General features: G+C 42.3%; 1 protein-coding gene across 1 annotated transcript; it reads left to right on the forward strand.

Annotated features, from left to right (window-relative positions):
* Positions 1 to 312: 312 nt before the first annotated feature.
* On the forward strand, positions 313 to 20867 carry LOC311316853 (protein mono-ADP-ribosyltransferase PARP12; the record flags this gene model as incomplete). The annotated part of the gene is made up of 12 exons (XM_084447787.1): positions 313 to 563; positions 797 to 926; positions 2243 to 2567; positions 3627 to 3677; positions 4034 to 4160; positions 13009 to 13171; positions 14510 to 14630; positions 15752 to 15848; positions 17098 to 17185; positions 17365 to 17495; positions 17776 to 17927; positions 19230 to 20867. 12 exons carry the CDS (start codon positions 313 to 315, stop codon positions 19787 to 19789), a joined length of 2196 nt encoding a protein of 731 aa, XP_084303913.1. The 3' UTR covers positions 19790 to 20867.
* Between the last annotated feature and the right edge of the window lie 4274 nt (positions 20868 to 25141).

Raw genomic sequence — 25141 nt, forward strand, 5'->3', positions numbered from 1 at the left:
CTGTAGGACCATGGGTAGTGTAGTACTTCTCCGTGACAACGCGAATAAAACATGTTTTTCTTAGACCAAGGTTGATATCTGCGGACTTGTGGCTTCTACGGGAGCATATCCCATCGTTTCACAATCCACAACTCGTTTCACAATGCCACTAACCCTAGCTTGGATGATTGAGACATAATCATGGCTAATAATCATAATCAGGGTTAAGTTTCATTTTCGGTTCATCAGACATGAAACGCGCGTCATGTCTTGCGCGCAGTGACCAAGCCGCTGTTGTCAAAGGCCATTTTAGCTTTCTGAGCCTTGGACGGAATGGAGTCTGCAATAACTAAGATCATCTGCGCTAATAACGGATCTATGAACCTCGACGAATTAACAGCCAACTTCTCTTCCGTTAACCTGAATACAAAAAAAGATAAGTTTTGTTTCACAGTTATAGATGGCGAGAAAACCGTGATCGCCAAAACCTCAGTTCGTTTGTGTAAAGACAAAGCTTGTGGAGGGTGTAGGAACATACACCTGTGTAAACGGTATTTTCTGGGAGATTGCAAGTTTGGTCAGAGGTACGTTATAAATATCTATCTGTAGGGTGAGGGTAGCCACGTAGGCTAACCCTAACGTGTGCGTGCGTGCGCGCGTGCGTGGGTGGGGTTGCTTGTTTGTGTGTGTGTGTGTTACCGGGGTATAGCCCCGAATAGTATACCGACCAGGGCTGTGTGTGTGTGTGTGTGTGTGTGTGTGTGTGTGTGTGTGTGTGTGTGTGTGTGTGTGTGTGTGTGTGTGTGTGTGCCCTCAGGTGTCGCTTTGGCCATGATCTCACCTCGGGGCCGAACGCCTCAGTCCTGGAACAACATGGTCTAGAGCAGCTGGACAAAGATGAACTCTGCACTTTGTTGCTCCAGAATGACAACTCAATCTTACCCCCAGTAAGTGAGCAATGTTTAGGCCTACTGTGTGTGTGTGTGTGTGTGTGTGTGTGTGTGTGTGTGTGTGTGTGTGTGTGTGTGTGTGTGTGTGTGTGTGTGAGTGTGAGAGAGTATGTGTGACAGGCAACTTCATCTCATCAACAGAGAACACGATGTAGACTCATGTTAACTTAAATATGCATACATATTTAATCATTCAAATATAATTGTATGAATTATCCATATGAGTTGAGTCTACGTGGTGTTTTAGTTTATGGAATGCTATCTGAGGCTTGTGCTATTGTGTAACTACAGAATAAGAATCATATCCATAGATATTGCCACTCACATCCACTGGTCAGCATCACATTCTCTTTGATAGCAGGTGCTCACTCTGATACCAGGTGCTCACTCTGATACCAGGTGCTCACTCTGATACCAGGTGTGTTCTCTGATATCAGGTGTTCTCTCTCTGAAACCAGGTGTGTTCTCTGATATCAGGTGTTCTCTCTCTGATACCAGGTGTGTTCTCTGATACCAGGTGTTCTCTCTCTGATACCAGGTGTGTTCTCTGATACCAGGTGTGTTCTCTGATACCAGGTGTTCTCTGATACCAGGTGTTCTCTCTGATACCAGGTGTTCTCTGATACCAGGTGTTCTCTCTCTGATACCAGGTGTGTTCTCTGATACCAGGTGTGTTCTCTGATACCAGGTGTTCTCTCTCTGATACCAGGTGTTCTCTCTCTGATACCAGGTGTTCTCTCTCTGATACCAGGTGTTCTCTCTGATACCAGGTGTTCTCTGATACCAGGTGTTCTCTCTCTGATACCAGGTGTTCTCTCTGATACCAGGTGTGCTCTCTGATACCAGGTGTTCTCTGATACCAGGTGTTCTCTCTGATACCAGGTGTTCTCTGATACCAGGTGCTCTCTGATACCAGGTGTTCTCTCTCTGATACCAGGTGTTCTCTGATACCAGGTGTGCTCTCTGATACCAGGTGTTCTCTCTGATACCAGGTGTTCTCTCTGATACCAGGTGTTTTCTGATACCAGGTGTTCTCTCTGATACCAGGTGTTCTCTGATACCAGGTGTGCTCTCTGATACCAGGTATTCTCTGATACCAGGTGTTCTCTCTGATACCAGGTGTTCTCTGATACCAGGTGTTCTCTGATACCAGGTGTTCTCTCTGATACCAGGTGCTCTCTCTCTGATACCAGGTGCTCTCTCTCTGATACCAGGTGTTCTCTCTGATACCAGGTGCTCTCTCTCTGATACCAGGTGCTCTCTGATACCAGGTGCTCTCTCTCTGATACCAGGTGTTCTCTCTCTGATACCAGGTGTGCCGTGACTTCAACAACGGGGTGGGAGAGTACGGCAGGTGTCCAGATGCGGGCACGTGCCGGAGGCTGCATGTCTGTGAGCGCTACCTGAGGGGCAGCTGCAGCTGTGACCGGGCTCACGACTTCCACGAGCCCCAGCCGCTGAGCGCCCTGCAGGCCAGGGGCATCCCCAGCGAGGTCATCTGCCGTCTGAAGACCGCCTATGTGAACGCCGAGGCCTTGAGGATCCACGACAGGCCGAACAACGGCTGGCGCCAGCAGCAGACGGCTAGTGACAGCGGCACGCCCGGCGCCAGTAAAGGCCCAGCTAATAATAGTCGAGGTGAAGGCAGTACTGTTATGATGCTACGCAAGGAGTCACGTCAACAAACAGCCTTTCATTGAGTAGTTTTGTGACTTTTGTTGTTTTGATGTTACCTGCTGTGTGAATGTTACCTGCTGTGTGAATGTTACCTACTGTATGAATGTTACCTGCTGTGTGAATGTTACCTGCTGTGTGAATGTTACCTGCTGTGTGAATGTTACGTACTGTCTGAATGTTACGTACTGTCTGAATGTTACTTACTGTGTGAATGTTACCTACTGTATGAATGTTACTTACTGTGTGAATGTTACCTGCTGTGTGAATGTTAACTACTGTGTGAATGTTACGTACTGTCTGAATGTTACGTACTGTCTGAATGTTACCTACTGTATGAATGTTACCTACTGTATGAATGTTACTTACTGTATGAATGTTACCTGCTGTGTGAATGTTACCTGCTGTGTGAATGTTACCTACTGTATGAATGTTACTTACTGTGTGAATGTTACCTACTGTATGAATGTTACTTACTGTGTGAATGTTACCTGCTGTGTGAATGTTACCTGCTGTGTGAATGTTACCTACTGTGTGAATGTTAACTACTGTGTGAATGTTACCTGCTGTGTGAATGTTACGTACTGTCTGAATGTTACCTACTGTGTGAATGTTAACTACTGTGTGAATGTTACCTGCTGTGTGAATGTTACCTACTGTATGAATGTTACCTACTGTGTGAATGTTACCTACTGTATGAATGTTACCTACTGTATGAATGTTACTTACTGTGTGAATGTTACCTACTGTATGAATGTTACTTACTGTGTGAATGTTACCTGCTGTGTGAATGTTACGTACTGTCTGAATGTTACCTACTGTATGAATGTTACTTACTGTGTGAATGTTACCTACTGTATGAATGTTAGCTACTGTATGAATGTTACTTACTGTGTGAATGTTACCTGCTGTGTGAATGTTACCTACTGTGTGAATGTTACCTACTGTGTGAATGTTACCTGCTGTGTGAATGTTAGCTACTGTTTGCATGTTGCTTATATATTTGTGGTTTCTGATTTCCAGGGATCGCAGAGATATGCTTGTACTTCATCAAGGGAAGCTGCATACATGGTGGTAAGCAAACAATTCTTTAAAAACATCTTTGAGGTTTTCTCACTTTTACACGACCTCTTCAAACCTGGTCCACATTCAACAGCACAGACGCTTTAAAGAACAAAGTTTGTGACGTGACTGGCAATTTGGAAAGTCCAAAGTTCTAATCTCTGAAAAGGTTCGACAGGTCAAATCTTGAACGACTAGAACGACTCATGAAAAGACTTGAGTATGTGGACAAAGTGAAGGGATGTGAATACCCTCTGGATGAGCTGGATGTGAACCTGCTGTGATTCCTCAGGTGTGTCGTTGCAAAGACGTCATTGGGACGGTCTGCCTGGTTTTTCCTGAGCTCTCTGTTGTCTCTGCCCCCTCAGACCGGTGCTTCAAAGCCCACGACACCCTGCCCTACCACTGGGAGGTGAGGGACGGACAACAGTGGTCAGCTCTGCCCAACAACGAGAACATCGAGAAGGACTTCTGCAACCCAGACAAGACCTACAGGTGGGTTCTACAGACCTACAGGTGGGTTCTACAGACCTACAGGTGCGTTCTACAGACCTACAGGTGGGTTCTACAGACCTACAGCTGGGTTCTACAGACCTACAGGTGCGTTCTACAGACCTACAGGTGGGTTCTACAGACCTACAGCTGGGTTCTACAGACCTACAGGTGGGTTCTACAGACCTACAGGTGCGTTCTACAGACTTACAGGGGGGTTCTACAGACCTACAGGTGGGTTCTACAGACCTACAGCTGGGTTCTACAGACCTACAGGGGGGCTCTACAGACCTACAGGTGGGTTCTACAGACCTACAGGTGGGTTCTACAGACCTACAGGTGGGTTCTACAGACCTACAGGTGGGTTCTACAGACCTACAGCTGGGTTCTACAGACCTACAGGTGCGTTCTACAGACCTACAGGGGGGCTCTACAGACCTACATGACCTAATCATGCATTTTCAAGTGCAGGGTGTGATCTTACCGGTGTCATGCTGTCATGTGAAATATATCGCATTCTCAAACCGAATATTGAAACAAAAGCTCCATTTGAGCCAGAACTATTTCGCCAAACGCACTACACCATACCTTTCACACTGTAAACCTCCGCCGCACGTTGTAGAGAGCGCGTGCATGCGCGGTAAAGCTAGACGATCGTTTACATCGTCCTAGCCATGCCTAACACATCAACACATGGGGATGGCGATTCATTTCACAAGACAACATTCTACTGAGACCGGTAAGGCGCTTCCTGGCGCTTCCTGCCTTGAAAATGCATGTTTATCATAGTTTTTAGCAGAGGCCCATAGACCTCCATTATAAAGGGGGTGTGCGCACAGAGGAAAAAGGAGCTAGCTTACTACTGCACGGATCGGTTAAATGTTGGTGTTTATGGATCGGTTAAATGTTGGTGTGTATGGATCAGTTAAATGTTGGTGTGTATGGATCAGTTAAATGTTGGTGTGTATGGATGGGTTAAATGTTGGTGTGTACGGATCAGTTAAATGTTGGTGTGTATGGATCGGTTAAATGTTGGTGTGTATGGATGGGTTAAATGTTGGTGTGTACGGATCAGTTAAATGTTGGTGTGTACGGATCGGTTAAATGTTGGTGTGTATGGATGGGTTAAATGTTGGTGTGTACGGATCAGTTAAATGTTGGTGTGTACGGATCGGTTAAATGTTGGTGTGTACGGATCGGTTTCATTGAGGACAAAGCAACATTTGAGCTAAACTTGCTATGACAGTGGCGTTCCCCTTTAATCCTAGCAAATCTCAGTTTATGTTGTGTTATAGAGCCAGGATTACTGATTATGACAGGCTCCATTTATTAGCGGCTAATGGCTCACGTATTGAGAGAGTCACTGAGTACAAATATCTTGGTTTGTGGCTGGATGATAAACTCTCTTTCAAGTTTCATGTAGACAGTCTAGCCTCTAAACTGCGGCAGAAAATTGGCTAGTATACAGGTATATAGGCCTGTATGTTATGTGTACAGGTATATAGGCCAGTATGTTATAGGTACAGGTATACAGGTATATAGGCCAGTATGTTATAGGTACAGGTATATAGACATGTATGTTATAGGTACAGGTATATTTGATTTTTGATTTGATTTGATTCACTTTATTTATCCCGAAGGAAATTAAAATGCCACGTAGCTCATAAAGCCATAAAAACAACACAAGACAACAATACACATATAGAAACATACAAGATAAGGACAGACCAAAAACATCAGACATGTACGTTGTTAAAAACAATGGATGTGTTGTACACCAAGTGATCTCCAGTTAAAAACTGGAGATCACCATACAGGTATATAGACATGTATGTTATAGGTACAGGTATATAGACATGTATGTTATAGGTACAGGTATACAGGTATATAGACCAGTATGTTATAGGTACAGGTATATAGACATGTATGTTATAGGTACAGGTATATAGACATGTATGTTATAGGTACAGGTATACAGGTATATAGACATGTATGTTATAGGTACAGGTATATAGACCAGTATGTTATAGGTACAGGTATATAGACATGTATGTTATAGGTACAGGTATATAGACATGTATGTTATAGGTACAGGTATATAGACATGTATGTTATAGGTACAGGTATATAGACCAGTATGTTATAGGTACAGGTATATAGACATGTATGTTATAGGTACAGGTATATAGACATGTATGTTATAGGTACAGGTATATAGACATGTATGTTATAGGTACAGGTATATAGACATGTATGTTATAGGTACAGGTATATAGACATGTATGTTATAGGTACAGGTATATAGACATGTATGTTATAGGTACAGGTATATAGACATGTATGTTATAGGTACAGGTATATAGACATGTATGTTATAGGTACAGGTATATAGGCATGTATGTTATAGGTACAGGTATATAGACATGTATGTTATAGGTACAGGTATACAGGTATATAGACATGTATGTTATAGGTACAGGTATACAGGTATATAGACATGTATGTTATAGGTACAGGTATATAGACATGTATGTTATAGGTACAGGTATACAGGTATATAGACATGTATGTTATAGGTACAGGTATATAGACATGTATGTTATAGGTACATGTATATAGACATGTATGTTATAGGTACAGGTATATAGACATGTATGTTATAGGTACAGGTATATAGACATGTATGTTATAGGTACAGGTATATAGAAATGTATGTTATAGGTACAGGTATATAGACATGTATGTTATAGGTACAGGTATATAGACATGTATGTTATAGGTACAGGTATATAGACATGTATGTTATAGGTTCAGGTATATAGACATGTATGTTATAGGTACATGTATATAGACATGTATGTTATAGGTACAGGTATACAGGTATATAGACATGTATGTTATAGGTACAGGTATACAGGTATATAGACATGTATGTTATAGGTACAGGTATATAGACATGTATGTTATAGGTACATGTATATAGACATGTATGTTATAGGTACAGGTATATAGACATGTATGTTATAGGTACAGGTATATAGACATGTATGTTATAGGTACAGGTATATAGACATGTATGTTATAGGTACAGGTATATAGACATGTATGTTATAGGTACAGGTATATAGACATGTATGTTATAGGTACAGGTATATAGACATGTATGTTATAGGTACAGGTATATAGACCAGTATGTTATAGGTACAGGTATATAGACATGTATGTTATAGGTACAGGTATATAGCCATGTATGTTATAGGTACATGTATATAGACATGTATGTTATAGGTACAGGTATATAGACATGTATGTTATAGGTACAGGTATATAGACCAGTATGTTATAGGTACAGGTATATAGACATGTATGTTATAGGTACAGGTATATAGACATGTATGTTATAGGTACAGGTATACAGGTATATAGACATGTATGTTATAGGTACAGGTATATAGACATGTATGTTATAGGTACAGGTATATAGACATGTATGTTATAGGTACAGGTATACAGGTATATAGACATGTATGTTATAGGTACAGGTATACAGGTATATAGACATGTATGTTATAGGTACAGGTATATAGACATGTATGTTATAGGTACATGTATATAGACATGTATGTTATAGGTACAGGTATATAGACATGTATGTTATAGGTACAGGTATATAGACATGTATGTTATAGGTACAGGTATATAGACATGTATGTTATAGGTACAGGTATATAGGCCAGTATGTTATAGGTACAGGTATATAGACATGTATGTTATAGGTACAGGTATATAGACATGTATGTTATAGGTACAGGTATATAGACATGTATGTTATAGGTACAGGTATATAGACATGTATGTTATAGGTACAGGTATATAGACCAGTATGTTATAGGTACAGGTATATAGACATGTATGTTATAGGTACAGGTATATAGCCATGTATGTTATAGGTACATGTATATAGACATGTATGTTATAGGTACAGGTATATAGACATGTATGTTATAGGTACAGGTATATAGACCAGTATGTTATAGGTACAGGTATATAGACATGTATGTTATAGGTACAGGTATATAGACATGTATGTTATAGGTACAGGTATATAGACATGTATGTTATAGGTACAGGTATATAGACATGTATGTTATAGGTACAGGTATATAGACATGTATGTTATAGGTACAGGTATATAGACATGTATGTTATAGGTACAGGTATATAGGCATGTATGTTATAGGTACAGGTATATAGACATGTATGTTATAGGTACAGGTATATAGCCATGTATGTTATAGGTACAGGTATATAGACATGTATGTTATAGGTACAGGTATACAGGTATATAGACATGTATGTTATAGGTACAGGTATATAGACATGTATGTTATAGGTAGAGGTATATAGACATGTATGTTATAGGTACAGGTATATAGACATGTATGTTATAGGTACAGGTATATAGACATGTATGTTATAGGTACAGGTATATAGACATGTATGTTATAGGTACAGGTATATAGACATGTATGTTATAGGTACAGGTATATAGACATGTATGTTATAGGTACAGGTATATAGACATGTATGTTATAGGTACAGGTATACAGGTATATAGACATGTATGTTATAGGTACATAGACATGTATGTTATAGGTACAGGTATATAGACATGTATGTTATAGGTACAGGTATATAGACATGTATGTTATAGGTACAGGTATATAGACATGTATGTTATAGGTACAGGTATATAGACATGTATGTTATAGGTACAGGTATATAGACATGTATGTTATAGGTACAGGTATATAGACATGTATGTTATAGGTACAGGTATACATGTATGTTATAGGTACAGGTATACAGGTATATAGACATGTATGTTATAGGTACATAGACATGTATGTTATAGGTACAGGTATATAGACATGTATGTTATAGGTACAGGTATATAGACATGTATGTTATAGGTACATGTATATAGACATGTATGTTATAGGTACAGGTATACAGGTATATAGACATGTATGTTATAGGTACAGGTATATAGACATGTATGTTATAGGTACAGGTATATAGAAATGTATGTTATAGGTACAGGTATATAGACATGTATGTTATAGGTACAGGTATATAGACATGTATGTTATAGGTACAGGTATACAGGTATATAGACATGTATGTTATAGGTACAGGTATATAGACATGTATGTTATAGGTACAGGTATATAGACATGTATGTTATAGGTACAGGTATACAGGTATATAGACATGTATGTTATAGGTTCAGGTATATAGACATGTATGTTATAGGTACATGTATATAGACATGTATGTTATAGGTACAGGTATACAGGTATATAGACATGTATGTTATAGGTACAGGTATACAGGTATATAGACATGTATGTTATAGGTACAGGTATATAGACATGTATGTTATAGGTACAGGTATATAGACATGTATGTTATAGGTACATGTATATAGACATGTATGTTATAGGTACAGGTATATAGACATGTATGTTATAGGTACATGTATATAGACATGTATGTTATAGGTACAGGTATATAGACATGTATGTTATAGGTACAGGTATATAGACATGTATGTTATAGGTACAGGTATATAGACCAGTATGTTATAGGTACAGGTATATAGACATGTATGTTATAGGTACAGGTATATAGCCATGTATGTTATAGGTACATGTATATAGACATGTATGTTATAGGTACAGGTATATAGACATGTATGTTATAGGTACAGGTATATAGACCAGTATGTTATAGGTACAGGTATATAGACATGTATGTTATAGGTACAGGTATATAGACATGTATGTTATAGGTACAGGTATATAGCCATGTATGTTATAGGTACATGTATATAGACATGTATGTTATAGGTACATGTATATAGACATGTATGTTATAGGTACAGGTATATAGACATGTATGTTATAGGTACAGGTATATAGACCAGTATGTTATAGGTACATGTATATAGACATGTATGTTATAGGTACATGTATATAGACATGTATGTTATAGGTACAGGTATATAGACATGTATGTTATAGGTACAGGTATATAGACATGTATGTTATAGGTACAGGTATATAGACATGTATGTTATAGGTACAGGTATATAGACATGTATGTTATAGGTACAGGTATATAGACATGTATGTTATAGGTACAGGTATACAGGTATATAGACATGTATGTTATAGGTACAGGTATACAGGTATATAGACATGTATGTTATAGGTACAGGTATATAGACATGTATGTTATAGGTACAGGTATATAGACATGTATGTTATAGGTACAGGTATATAGACATGTATGTTATAGGTACAGGTATATAGACATGTATGTTATAGGTACAGGTATATAGACATGTATGTTATAGGTACAGGTATATAGGCCAGTATGTTATAGGTACAGGTATATAGACATGTATGTTATAGGTACAGGTATATAGACATGTATGTTATAGGTACATGTATATAGACATGTATGTTATAGGTACAGGTATATAGACATGTATGTTATAGGTACAGGTATATAGACATGTATGTTATAGGTACAGGTATATAGACCAGTATGTTATAGGTACATGTATATAGACATGTATGTTATAGGTACAGGTATATATCCATGTATGTTATAGGTACATGTATATAGACATGTATGTTATAGGTACAGGTATATAGACCAGTATGTTATAGGTACAGGTATATAGACATGTATGTTATAGGTACAGGTATATAGACATGTATGTTATAGGTACAGGTATATAGACATGTATGTTATAGGTACAGGTATACAGGTATATAGACATGTATGTTATAGGTACAGGTATATAGACATGTATGTTATAGGTACAGGTATATAGACATGTATGTTATAGGTACAGGTATATAGACATGTATGTTATAGGTACAGGTATACAGGTATATAGACATGTATGTTATAGGTACATGTATATAGACATGTATGTTATAGGTACAGGTATATAGACCAGTATGTTATAGGTACAGGTATATAGACATGTATGTTATAGGTACAGGTATATAGACATGTATGTTATAGGTACAGGTATATAGACATGTATGTTATAGGTACAGGTATATAGACATGTATGTTATAGGTACAGGTATATAGACATGTATGTTATAGGTGCATGTAAATAGACATGTATGTTATAGGTACAGGTATATAGACATGTATGTTATAGGTACAGGTATATAGACATGTATGTTATAGGTACAGGTATATAGACCAGTATGTTAAAGGTACAGGTATATAGACATGTATGTTATAGGTACAGGTATATAGACATGTATGTTATAGGTACAGGTATATAGACATGTATGTTATAGGTACAGGTATATAGACATGTATGTTATAGGTACAGGTATATAGACCAGTATGTTATAGGTACAGGTATATAGACATGTATGTTATAGGTACAGGTATATAGACATGTATGTTATAGGTACAGGCATATAGACATGTATGTTATAGGTACAGGTATATAGACATGTATGTTATAGGTACAGGTATATAGACATGTATGTTATAGGTACAGGTATATAGGCATGTATGTTATAGGTACAGGTATATAGACCAGTATGTTATAGGTACAGGTATATAGACATGTATGTTATAGGTACAGGTATATAGGCCCGTATGTTATAGGTACAGGTATATAGGCCCGTATGTTATAGGTACAGGTATACAGGTATATAGACATGTATGTTATAGGTACAGGTATATAGGCATGTATGTTATAGGTACAGGTATATAGACATGTATGTTATAGGTACAGGTATATAGGTATAGGCCCGTATGTTATAGGTACAGGTATATAGACATGTATGTTATAGGTACAGGTATATAGACATGTATGTTATAGGTACAGGTATATAGACATGTATGTTATAGGTATACAGGTATATAGACATGTATGTTATAGGTACAGGTATATAGACATGTATGTTATAGGTACAGGTATATAGACATGTATGTTATAGGTACAGGTATATAGACCAGTATGTTATAGGTACAGGTATATAGACATGTATGTTATAGGTACAGGTATATAGACCAGTATGTTATAGGTACAGGTATATAGACATGTATGTTATAGGTACAGGTATATAGACATGTATGTTATAGGTACAGGTATACAGGTATATAGACATGTATGTTATAGGTACAGGTATATAGGCCCGTATGTTATAGATCCAGGTATACGGGTATAGAGACCTGTATTTCACATGCTAGTGTGTTCTATACTCAGTGTTATTTTGTAAAGTACAGTACATACATTTGGCCTCCTGACTGATAGATGGGTAGGTAAGGGATGATCACCAGTGTGTGTTGTTATCTGAAATTAATGCACCACATGTAGGTGTGAGACTGCCTGAAGTCATGATATACAAGCCAATACTAGCCAAGCCAATACTTCTCATTTTTGGGAGATATTAAAGTGTTTCAAACGTATTCATATACATAAATGTCTGTTTCGTTGCTATCTATTGCTGATTGAGGTAAAAGCACAGTTATGATTCCGCCTATTCCCCACTCATGAAAGCCTTTCCATGTGCAGCTTTGCCAGGTGTTGTGAATTGCGTGTCTGTGGCGACGTTCCCGTGCAATATTACTTTCTCATACACACACGCAATATTACTTTCTCATACACACACCCATGCACGCACAAAATATTTAAACTCACCCGCAATTATCGCTTATCGCCAAAGGTGGCGCCAAAGACAATGAAACTGAAACTGAGATTACCACTTAAAATAAATCTTATTTTTCTCTCTCTTTCTAGCCAGTGCTTGGAGCCTGTATGCTTCGATACAATGACCTGTGGACTGAGGAAGGTCCGGCGTCTGTCAACGGCCTCCTCTGTCCTGCACCCCAGCTTCATCCTGACCACACAGTGGCTCTGGTACTGGGAGGACGAGCGCGGGACCTGGAGCCAGTATGCTTCAGTGAGTGGTGAACCACAGTACTGTGAATGATATGTGTGTTCCCGGTAGGCGGAAGTTGGGAGCAAACTGCCGACCTCTGCATGTGGGAACCTGAACATCCACCGCTAGACTGGTCAGAGCTGAACACCGCCAGACTGGTCAGAGCTGAACACCGCTAGACTGGTCAGACCTGAACACCGCTAGACTGGTCAGAGCTTAACATCCACCGCTAGACTGGTCAGCTGAACACCGCTTAACTTTTCAGACCTGAACACCGCCAGACTGGTCAGACCTGAACACCGCTAGACTGGTCAGACCTGAACACCGCTAGACTGGTCAGACCTGAACACCGCTAGACTGGTCAGACCTGAATACCGCTAGACTGGTCAGAGCTGAACACCGCCAGACTTTTCAGACCTGAACACCTCCAGACTGGTCAGAGCTGAACACCGCTAGACTGGTCAGACCTGAACACCGCTAGACTGGTCAGAGCTGAACACCGCTAGACTGGTCAGACCTGAACACCGCTAGACTGGTCAGACCTGAACACCGCTAGACTGGTCAGAGCTGAACACCGCTAGACTTTTCAGACCTGAACACCTCCAGACTGGTCAGAGCTGAACACCGCTAGACTGGTCAGACCTGAACACCGCTAGACTGGTCAGAGCTGAACACCGCTAGACTGGTCAGAGCTGAACACCGCTAGACTGGTCAGACCTGAACACCGCTAGACTGGTCAGACCTTAACACCGACCGCTAGACGGGTCAGAGCTGAACACTGCTAGACGGGTCAGACCTGAACACCGCTAGACTGGTCAGAGCTGAACACCGCTAGACTGGTCAGAGCTGAACACCGCTAGACTGGTCAGAGCTGAACACCGCTAGACTGGTCAGACCTGAACACCGCTAGACTGGTCAGACCTGAACACCGACCACTAGACTGGTCGGAACACCGACCGCTAGACGAGTCAGACCTGAACACCGACCGCTAGACGGGTCAGAGATGTTCCAGCAGCCTCAGCTTCACCCCCCAGCGTCAGATAGGCTGATAAAGTTGAAGGTTTCAAAACTGGCCTGAAGTTTCATTTATTGTAATATGTCATGTAAATCCTTTATCCCTTTGCACTGTTCTATGTGTGCTCTGTCTAAATATTCTCAGCTATGTATATTTTTAATTTTGTGAAAAGAGCTATATAACTAAATACATTATTATTATTATTTGTGTGTGTTGTTGAGGACTGTTTTTCAAGATTCAAGATCTGTTTTATTGACCATGTATATGTACAAGTGTACTGTATTCTGGCTCCTAGTGTAGAATGAGAACACGACGATGTCTCTAAACGTGTCATTTCCTGCCAGGCTGGAGTCCACAGTGCCGCCACAACCACCAGTGAGCAGCTGGAGCTGAGATTCCAGAGCGACGGCAAGGAAGACATGGAGTTCACCGCGGGGTCGCAGACCTACGTCCTCAGCTTCCAGGGTCAGTGAGCTCCACCTGAACACAGAGCGCAGCACTCAAACCAGGAACGCCACAGCAGAACCATCACCTGCCCTGACAACAGAGTAATACCTCCTGTAGCTTCTAATGAAACAGGATGGTCTCCTAGAGTAATACCTCCTGTAGCTTCTAATGAAACAGGATAGTCTCCTAGAGTAATACCTCCTGTAGCTTCTAATGAAACAGGATGGTCTCCTAGAGTGATACCTCCTGTAGCTTCTAATGAAACAGGATGGTCTCCTAGAGTAATACCTCCTGTAGCTTCTAATGAAACAGGATGGTCTCCTAGAGTAATACCTCCTGTAGCTTCTAATGAAACAGGATGGTCTCCTAGAGTAATACCTCCTGTAGCTTCTAATGAAACAGGATGGTCTCCTAGAGTAATACCTCCTGTAGCTTCTAATGAAACAGGATGGTCTCCTAGAGTAATACCTCCTGTAGCTTCTAATGCAACAGGATGGTCTCCTAGAGTAATACCTCCTGTAGCTTCTAATGAAACAGGATGGTCTCCTAGAGTAATACCTCCTGTAGCTTCTAATGAAACAAGATAGTCTCCTAGAGTAATACCTCCTGTAGCTTCTAATGAAACAGGATGGTCTCCTAGAGTAATACCTCCTGTAGCTTCTAATGAAACAGGATAGTCTCCTAAAGTAATACCTCCTGTAGCTTCTAATGAAACAGGATGGTCTCCTAGAGTAATACCTCCTGTAGCCTCTAATGAAACAGGATGGTCTCCTAGAGTAATACCTCCTGTAGCTTCTAATGAAACAGGATGGTCTCCTAGAGTAATACCTCCTGTAGCTTCTAATGAAACAGGATGGTCTCCTAGAGTAATACCTCCTGTAGCTTCTAATGAAACAGGATGGTCTCCTAGAGTAATACCTCCTGTAGCTTCTAATGCAACAGGATGGTCTCCTAGAGTAATACCTCCTGTAGCTTCTAATGAAACAGGATGGTCTCCTAGAGTAATACCTCCTGTAGCTTCTAATGAAACAGGATGGTCTCCTAGAGTAATACCTCCTGTAGCTTCTAATGAAACAGGATGGTCTCCTAGAGTGATACCTCCTGCAGCTTCTAATGAAACAGGATGGTTTCCTTTTCAGATATGATGCAAACAAACAAGAGATACGGCACCAAGAAGCTGGTGAGAAGACGCCCTCAATATGTCTCTTCAGCTGAAGTGCAAACACTCAGAACAAGGTAAGGTTACTGTGATGTTATCAGTCAGAACAAGATAAGGTTACTGTGATGTTATCAGTCAGAACAAGGTAAGGTTACTGTGGTGTTATTAGTCAGAACAAGGTAAGGTTACTGTGATGTTATCAGTCAGAACAAGGTAAGGTTACTGTGGTGTTAGTCAGAACAAGGTAAGGTTACTGTGATGTTATCAATCAGAACAAGGTAAGGTTACTGTGATGTTATTAGTCAGAACAAGGTAAGGTTACTGTGGTGTTATTAGTCAGAACAAGGTAAGGTTACTGTGATGTTATCAATCAGAACAAGGTAAGGTTACTGTGATGTTATCAGTCAGAACAAGGTAAGGTTACTGTGGTGTTATTAGTCAGAACAAGGTAAGGTTACTGTGATGTTATCAATCAGAACAAGGTAAGGTTACTGTGATGTTATCAGTCAGAACAAGGTAAGGTTACTGTGGTGTTATTAGTCAGAACAAGGTAAGGTTACTGTGATGCTATCAGTCAGAACAAGGTAAGGTTACTGTGGTGTTATTAGTCAGAACAAGGTAAGGTTACTGTGATGCTATCAGTCAGAACAAGGTAAGGTTACTGTGATGTTATCAGTCAGAACAAGGTAAGGTTACTGTGGTGTTATTAGTCAGAACAAGGTAAGGTTACTGTGATGCTATCAGTCAGAACAAGGTAAGGTTACTGTGGTGTTATTAGTCAGAACAAGGTAAGGTTACTGTGATGCTATCAATCAGAACAAGGTAAGGTTACTGTGATGTTATCAGTCAGAACAAGGTAAGGTTACTGTGGTGTTATCAGTCAGAACAAGGTAAGGTTACTGTGGTGTTATCAGTCAGAACAAGGTAAGGTTACTGTGGTGTTATTAGTCAGAACAAGGTAAGGTTACTGTGGTGTTATTAGTCAGAACAAGGTAAGGTTACTGTGGTGTTATTAGTCAGAACAAGGTAAGGTTACTGTGATGTTATCAGTCAGAACAAGGTAAGGTTACTGTGGTGTTATTAGTCAGAACAAGGTAAGGTTACTGTGATGTTCAATCAGTCAGAACAAGGTAAGGTTACTGTGATGTTCCATCAGTCAAAACAAGGTGTGCTGTTGGAAGTGAACTTGTGGATGTATTGTACTTCCTGGTTTGTGTGCACATTACCAGGTTGTAAACAAGTAAATATAAGTATTTGCCTTGTCAGACCAAAAGGTCAATGTGTGCATAGTTCACCCAAAAATATATATATTTTTATTTATTTCAGCAAAAGGATTCCCAACAGTGTTCAATCCAACGTCAAAGCTTTACCAGGACACTGGGATAAGGCCCAGACGCCTGAGACAGGATTCAAGGTATTGAATCACTTTGTATCCTCAAACCTCATCCTGACTTCCTGTATTTACCTGGAAGGAGTTTCACATAACACATACTATATCATTGGTAGTTCATGAACATGGTGCTGGTATTGGCACTAAAGTTGTTGAGAAACTCTTCCTTAAATTCTGTTGGCCTCTCCCATACAAACCCTCAGAGACTGCTGCTCCAAGCGTCCAGCAGGGAGTACCAGGACATCCAGAAGCTCTTCTGCAGCACTGTTACAGGCCTGAACATTCACCAGATCGAGAGGATTCAGAACCAAGAACTCTGGGGGTTCTTTCAGATGTATGTTCCTCTTAAGCAGGGTTTAGGTACAACAGCTGTGACTTGGTGAATCTTAAAAATGTCGGTTTTTGATGGTAGGCAGTTAGTTTTTGATGGTAGGCAGTTAGTTTTTGATGGTAGGCAGTTACAAAACAATGAGAGTCTACTCTAAAACTGTGTCAAACTGTCTCTGCTGTTGCGTCTAAACCTGGCTTTACACATTCAGAAACATTGCCTTGTCTCTGAAGTTGTTGATGTTACGTTATATCTCATTCATTCATCTCATCTGTCTGGTTGACAGGAAGAGGGATGTGATGAAAAAGAACAACGGAGGTCGGAACGTGACAGAGAAAAAGCTTTTCCACGGCACAGACTCCAAACACATCGACGCCATCTGCCTTCACAACTTCGACTGGAGGATCTGTGGAACACACGGAACCTTGTACGGAAAAGGTGGGGCTGAACCCAAGGTGCTCTCCACTAGGGCTGCAAAGATCCAGGAAGATTCACCAACTCCCCATGAGGATTAAAGGATAATGCTCGTTTTTGACAACCTGGACCTTATTTACGACATATTATAAGACGTTTGACTCACCGAGACCACTTTGGTGTAGTTCGGAGGCCGGTAGAAGAAATGTAAAATCCAGCGCGAGCCAGTATATCCATGTAATGGCGGTGGTGGAGGCACTGAGAAAGCAGTTTCTTAAAATCTATTTTCGTCAATCTGTCTTGATGAATCGCTAGTTGTGCTTACATAGAGCATAACTGTTGTAGTTTTCACATGCCATGATCTTTAGAAACGTCTTTCGAAACGAAATAGCTTCCTCACTTGCTCCAGCACTAATACGCACAGCGCGCAATCGTTGCTCCAGAGAAGAAGCTGAGGACATGTGCACTATTGACCATCAGACAGCTAACACACACACTTAGCCGGTGACTCCTGATCCTTTGACAGAGAACCGACCAAACTGAACAAGCGGAGCTGAGGAGCTGAGTTCTTCTCCAGACAAACCTCTGCATTTGCTTTCACACAAACATGGCAGACCCCGCCCCCGACATGACCCTCATGCACCAAAGTCCGTTATCCATATTCCTGTATAGAGCAGCACAGCCCATGGATTGTCCTGGCTCTACTGATGATCATATTTAGATTTACATTATCAAACTCAAAGTACATTAAACTGAGGCTTTCCTTACTACCCTGCCCCTGCCATAGCATCCCTCTCCACTAGAGGGCAGGGTAACATAGGAGGGCAGATGTCTCTGTACTGTAACACAAGGCTTATCCCCAGAACCTACATCCGTTGAGTCAGACTAGGCCCGAGTATACACACAGATCTATGTTGAGCCTGGCCAGCAGTGGAGGCTCCAGACAGATTTACCTGCTGGGTACACATCTGAACCTCAGAGATGGCAACTGGGTGGCAAGGCTTTTTCAGGGGTGGCAGCTGCCCCCCGACCCCCAGAACCACCAGTACTGGCCAGAATGATCTGTGTGAAACAGAATATGGGCTCGCGAGATCAGGATGGTTTTACAAGGCTATGATACTGTAGCGTTAAGAACAGGTTTGTAAAAACAACATAGCTACTTCCTGAGGTTTTCAATGGACAGGTGTAGAATAAACCTGTCAAACAAAGCGTTTCAGATGACTTCACATAGTAAACTGTTGTTTAATCTGCCCGGTGACTGAATACGGTGGTGAGCTCACAGTGCAAACCTGTTTTTTTTCCCTCTGTCTCTTTATCCAACACCAGGGAGCTACTTTGCCCGGGATGCCAAGTACTCCCACAGCTACACGGGCCAGGCCCATGTCAAGTCCATGTTCGTGTGCTGTGTGTTGGTGGGGGACTACACCCGAGGCGACCCCGGCTACCTCCGCCCTCCGTCCAAAGACGGCGGAGACACCGTCTTCTACGACAGCTGTGTGGACAACGAGAGCAACCCTTCCATCTTCGTGGTGTTTGAGAAGCCCCAGGTCTACCCAGAGTACCTGGTCACATACTCTGACCAGCCTGATATCCAGAGCTGGACCTACACGCTTCCGGCGCCAGCCCCAGTCCGAGCACCAGCACCAGCCCTGAGACCAACCCTGAGACCCACCCCAACACCAACCCTGAGACCCACCCCAACACCAACCCTGAGACCCACCCCAACACCAACCCCGAGACCCACCCCAACACCAGTAAACCATCTGATGTTCAGCCAGCATCCAGATGCCCACATGGCTAGAGTGCTCTACCAGCAGTACGATCGTACACCAGCCCCGGCAAGAACATCTCCTGCCAAGAAAAATGACAGCTGTGCCATTTGCTGAAGTTGACCATGAAGTGCATTATGAAATATTCAACAAATACCAACTAGATATCAAATCAGAGAAAGTAAAACATGCTTTTGCTGATAAGTGTGGATTTAATGTTTGGTTGAACTGCTTTTGGCTTTTTGCTTTTAGCTTAGCTACCGGATACAGTATGTGTGTACTGCCGTATCTTTCTGGGTGATTTTAACACTCAGTATGCATATAACGTGATTCTATGATTAGCACTTTGAAATGTCACTGTTAAATTTGAATAGTAATCCTACTGGAATATCATAATTTCGTAAACGAGTCAATCAAAATGAGTATGTAATACAGTATGTTCATCATCCTGTCATGGAAGTAGTGGGTGTGTTGGGTTTGGATGTTAAACTTTTGACATTTGTTTTTAACCCTTTATATATAGAAACACAAAAGGGAAGTACAGTATCTGCACTACTTTATTAAACCTTATGAGCAACTTTAAAAAATGTTTTGTAATTTCCACAAGAGCAGGGAAATCTTTCATCTTTGATACATTTTGTAACTTGGAATGCTACACGCACTGTTGAGTTTGGAATTTTGGAATCTGGCATAATAGACCTTTTGTTATGGTTTGGGCCGGGTCCGCCCCGGCTCGCCCCCTGCTCCCAGTCTGGACCCTCGCCCCTGCCCCAGACCCCTGGTTCTCTCTGCTCGTCCCTGTCCCTGTCCCCTTGTCCACTCTGCTTGCTCTCGGTCCAGACCCGTGCCCCTGCCCCAGACCCCTGGTTCACTCTGCTCGTCCCTGTCCCTGACCCCTGGTTCACTCTGCTCGTCCCTGTCCCTGACCCCTTGTCCACTCTGCATGCTCTCGGTCCAGACCCTCGCCCCTGCCCCGGACCCCTGGTTCCTTTGGTTCGCCCCCTGCTCCCGGTCCAGACCCTCGCCCCTGCCCCGGACCCCTGGTTCCTTTGGTTCGCCCCCTGCTCCCGGTCCAGACCCTCGCCCCTGCCCCGGACCCCTGGTTCCTTTGGTTCGCCCCCTGCTCCCGGTCCAGACCCTCGCCCCTGCCCCGGACCCCTGGTTCCTTTGGTTCGCCCCCTGCTCCCGGTCCAGACCCTCGCCCCTGCCCCAGACCCCTGGTTTGTTCTGCTCACCCCCTGCTCCCGGTCCAGATCCTCGCCCCTGCCCCGGACCCCTGGTTCCTTTGGTTCGCCCCCTGCTCCCGATCCAGAACCTCGCCCCTGCCCCGGACCCCTGGTTCCTTTGGTTCGCCCCCTGCTCCCGATCCAGAACCTCGCCCCTGCCCCGGACCCCTGGTTCCTTTGGTTCGCCCCCTGCTCCCGGTCCAGACCCTCGCCCCTGCCCCGGACCCCTGGTTCCTTTGGTTCGCCCCCTGCTCCCGATCCAGACCCTCGCCCCTGCCCCGGACCCCTGGTTCCTTTGGTTCGCCCCCTGCTCCCGATCCAGAACCTCGCCCCTGCCCCGGACCCCTGGTTCCTTTGGTTCGCCCCCTGCTCCCGGTCCAGACCCTCGCCCCTGCCCCGGACCCCTGGTTCCTTTGGTTCGCCCCCTGCTCCCGGTCCAGACCCTCGCCCCTGCCCCGGACCCCTGGTTCCTTTGGTTCTCCCCCTGCTCCCGGTCCAGACCCTCGCCCCTGCCCCAGACCCCTGGTTTGTTCTGCTCACCCCCTGCTCCCGGTCCAGATCCTCGCCCCTGCCCCGGACCCCTGGTTCCTTTGGTTCGCCCCCTGCTCCCGATCCAGAACCTCGCCCCTGCCCCGGACCCCTGGTTCCTTTGGTTCGCCCCCTGCTCCCGATCCAGAACCTCGCCCCTGCCCCGGACCCCTGGTTCCTTTGGTTCGCCCCCTGCTCCCGGTCCAGAACCTCGCCCCTGCCCCGGACCCCTGGTTCCTTTGTCGGTTCATAGTCTTTGTTAGTGTGTTGCTCCACGTTGTTCCTCTGTTTATACTTTTGCCCCTTTTTTTTGGAGAATAAAACCTCATTTTGAACCAGCGCTGCCTGCCGTTTGCATTTTGGGTCCATCTAACCTGCACCACCCAACCTTAAAGTCGCACAGAAACGGACGTTTGAGATCCTCTAACTTACGTAGTTTGACGTATAGGGAGGGAAAGTGAAAACATGCGCCCCTAGCTGATTTGTTCCTATCGGAGAGGAGTTTCAATGTAAACTCCCATAGACCGGATTTTCTAATAATTACTATGAAGCCATTTCGGTGAAGTTATCAAAACAAAAACTTGTGAGTGTGTTTACAGTAATAACCTACTAACCGTGAGAATTTCAAACAGTATTTTGCCTTCTTTCAAATTTTCGAAATTGCTCCATTCCTCCAGTCAAAGTCAATGGAATTTAAGAAAAATATTTTCATAATTAGGGCACTGGCGGTGCGAGGCCCTATTGAAATTGTAAGGATTATTATTCTACCTTCTCCCCAAACAAATGCCTTTTTGGCGGCCTAAACATCGATGAAAACGGATGAAACTTTGCAGATACGTCAGTCCCAGTGAAAAATTTGATATTTCATGGGTGACGGAAATGGGCGTGGCAAAACGGCTCAAGAGCGCCCCCCTGGAAAATTTAAAATGGCGAGCCCCACCTTTCAGTTTGATGTAGGCGAACGAAATTCGGTGGCCATATGTAGTTCATTGATACACACTAAAATGTCTCTTGGAGCATTCGGTCAGCTTCATCTTAAGACCTTTGTGATAACTCAAATTCTTATATAACTTTTTTTCACCAAACACCCTTGCCGTGGCACCCTGCCACATTTTGACATTTCGCCATAAAACACAAAGTCCTCATAACTCCTACATACATTATCCGATTTGTCCGATATTTCTCACACTTCATGAAGGTCGCATTCTGAACACATCTATGCGTCGGCATTGAGTCATACTTAAAGCGCCACCTACTGGTGAAACAGGAAGTTCTCATAACTCCTACATACGTTATCCGATTTACTCCAAATTGCTCATGCTTGATGAAGGTCGCATCTTGAACACATCTGTAAGTCAGTATTGCGACATACCTACAGCGCCACCTACTGGTGAAACAGGAAGTCCTCATAACTCCTACGACATGAAAGCTGCCTGCTCTAGCCCCTTGTTTTTATATGCAGACGATTCAGCCATTCTTGTATCACACAAAGACAAAAATCTTAGCAGGAACAGGACATTTTAGCAGAGAACTTAGGGTTAGGGATAGGGTCAAGACCTGGCTATCTGAAAATAGGCTGTTACTGCACCTAGGCAAGACCGAAGCTATATTACTGGGTTCTAAAATTATGTTGAGCAAAGAGGACAATCTTGTCATAACTACTGGAGGGGTAGAAATTGCATCCGAACCCTCGGTCAAGTATCTAGGCTGTATCGTAGATGGGACTTTAGGAGGCGCCTCCATGGCACTAAATGTTCTGGGGAAAATAAATGCCAGAACTAGGTTTTTAGCTAGGAAATCCACACTGCTAAACAAAGATTGTCTAAAAATGTTAGCCTCATGTTTAATTCAGTGCCACTTTGACTATGCTGTCAGTTCATGATATTGGAGTGTCAACAAAGCCCTGAAACAGAAACTGCATGTATCACAGAATAAACTAATCACAGTAGTCCTGGGTCTTAACCACAGAATAAACTAATCAGAGTAGTCCTGGGTCTTAACCACAGAATAAACTAATCACAGTAGTCCTGGGTCTTAACCACAGAATAAACTAATCAGAGTAGTCCTGGCTCTTAACCACAGAATAAACTAATCACAGTAGTCCTGGGTCTTAACCACAGAATAAACTAATCACAGTAGTCATGGGTCTGAACCACAGAATAAACTAATCACAGTAGTCCTGGGTCATAACCACAGAATAAACTAATCACAGTAGTCCTGGCTCTTAACCACAGAATAAACTAATCACAGTAGTCCTGGGTCTTAACCACAGAATAAACTAATCACAGTAGTCCTGGGTCATAACCACAGAATAAACTAATCACAGTAGTCCTGGGTCTGAACCACAGAATAAACTAATCACAGTAGTCCTGGGTCTGAACCACAGAATAAACTAATCAGAGTAGTCCTGGGTCTGAACCACAGAATAAACTAATCACAGTAGTCCTGGGTCTTAACCACAGAATAAACTAATCAGAGTAGTCCTGGGTCTCAACCCCAGAACCCGTGTGGGGAAGGCTCAGTGGTTACCAGTTGAGGGTAGAGTCAGGCAACTCCAACTTACTATGGTCCACAGGATCCTAAACAGTAGAGCCCCGAACTATTTTAACAACTATTTTAGGAAAATAGCACATGGTCACAACACTAGAGCTAGTGGGGGAGGAAATGTATCCCTCTACAAGCACAAGACAAAGACAGGAGGAATATCTTTTATCTATGCTGGTGCTGTGGAGTGGAACAAACTACCTCTCTCCATAAAAGAAGTGGAAAGTACTGCAGCTTTTAAAACAAGGATCAGGAAACGTCTATTTAGCGACCTTCCTGTATAAGCTATGTGTCCGATGAGTGTGGATGTTACATTACTCTGGTAATGACTAACTCAATATGTTCTATTTGTTATTTGCATTTTTGCACTTGTATTGTATTTTATTGTTTTTTTTTTATATTACAATTGCTCGAAGCACTTTAAGATGATGCCGGTCTCCACTTAGACTCCTTGTACATCAGGGACAGCGATGGAAATAAGTCTTGGACTTTTCATTTTTATCCCTGACATTGCAGACATACTGTATGTTTTTATATATACTGATTATAATTGCTTTTGTCAAATAAATCAAATAAAATAAAAAAACTCCTACATACTGTGGTGGCTGGATTCGGTTGACCTATAACGTTTGGACACTCACAAAAGACTATTATAACATTCCAGATTGAAATCGCCAGTACCACAGGGTTCCCCTCGTAGGAGTCAACACAACCACACAACCTTGTCAAATGAGGACGAGAAATACAACAGAATAGAATAAAATAACTTACTTTAATACCTTACAGTTTGCAGCAAAAGGGACGGTTACACAGAAACATAGGTGTGTCTGAGCAAGCGCCGCGACTCAAGTGTCGGGACAGCATATATATATGCTAGGCTAGGCTACGGCTAGGCTACTATGAGATGCTATGCTATTCCACACCGCGTGACTACATGTATGAGTACCTGATTGGTTGAAACTTCTATCTAAATGGTTTGTCATATGAGCTCACTACTGTCGTCTTCAATTCGGCCGATGTGGATAAGGTGTTCTGTTATGTTACAATTTCAACAGGCTTTTCATTGTGAGGTGTCCTTGGCAGTCAACTTATCTGCTACTGGAACATAGATAATAACAACTTTTCATGCATACTGTATTCTGGAAAACTACAGAGTCTACAGCAGTATTGA

Source organism: Borostomias antarcticus, assembly GCF_949987555.1.
Source record: "Borostomias antarcticus genome assembly, chromosome: 13".
NCBI lineage: Eukaryota > Metazoa > Chordata > Actinopteri > Stomiiformes > Stomiidae > Borostomias > Borostomias antarcticus.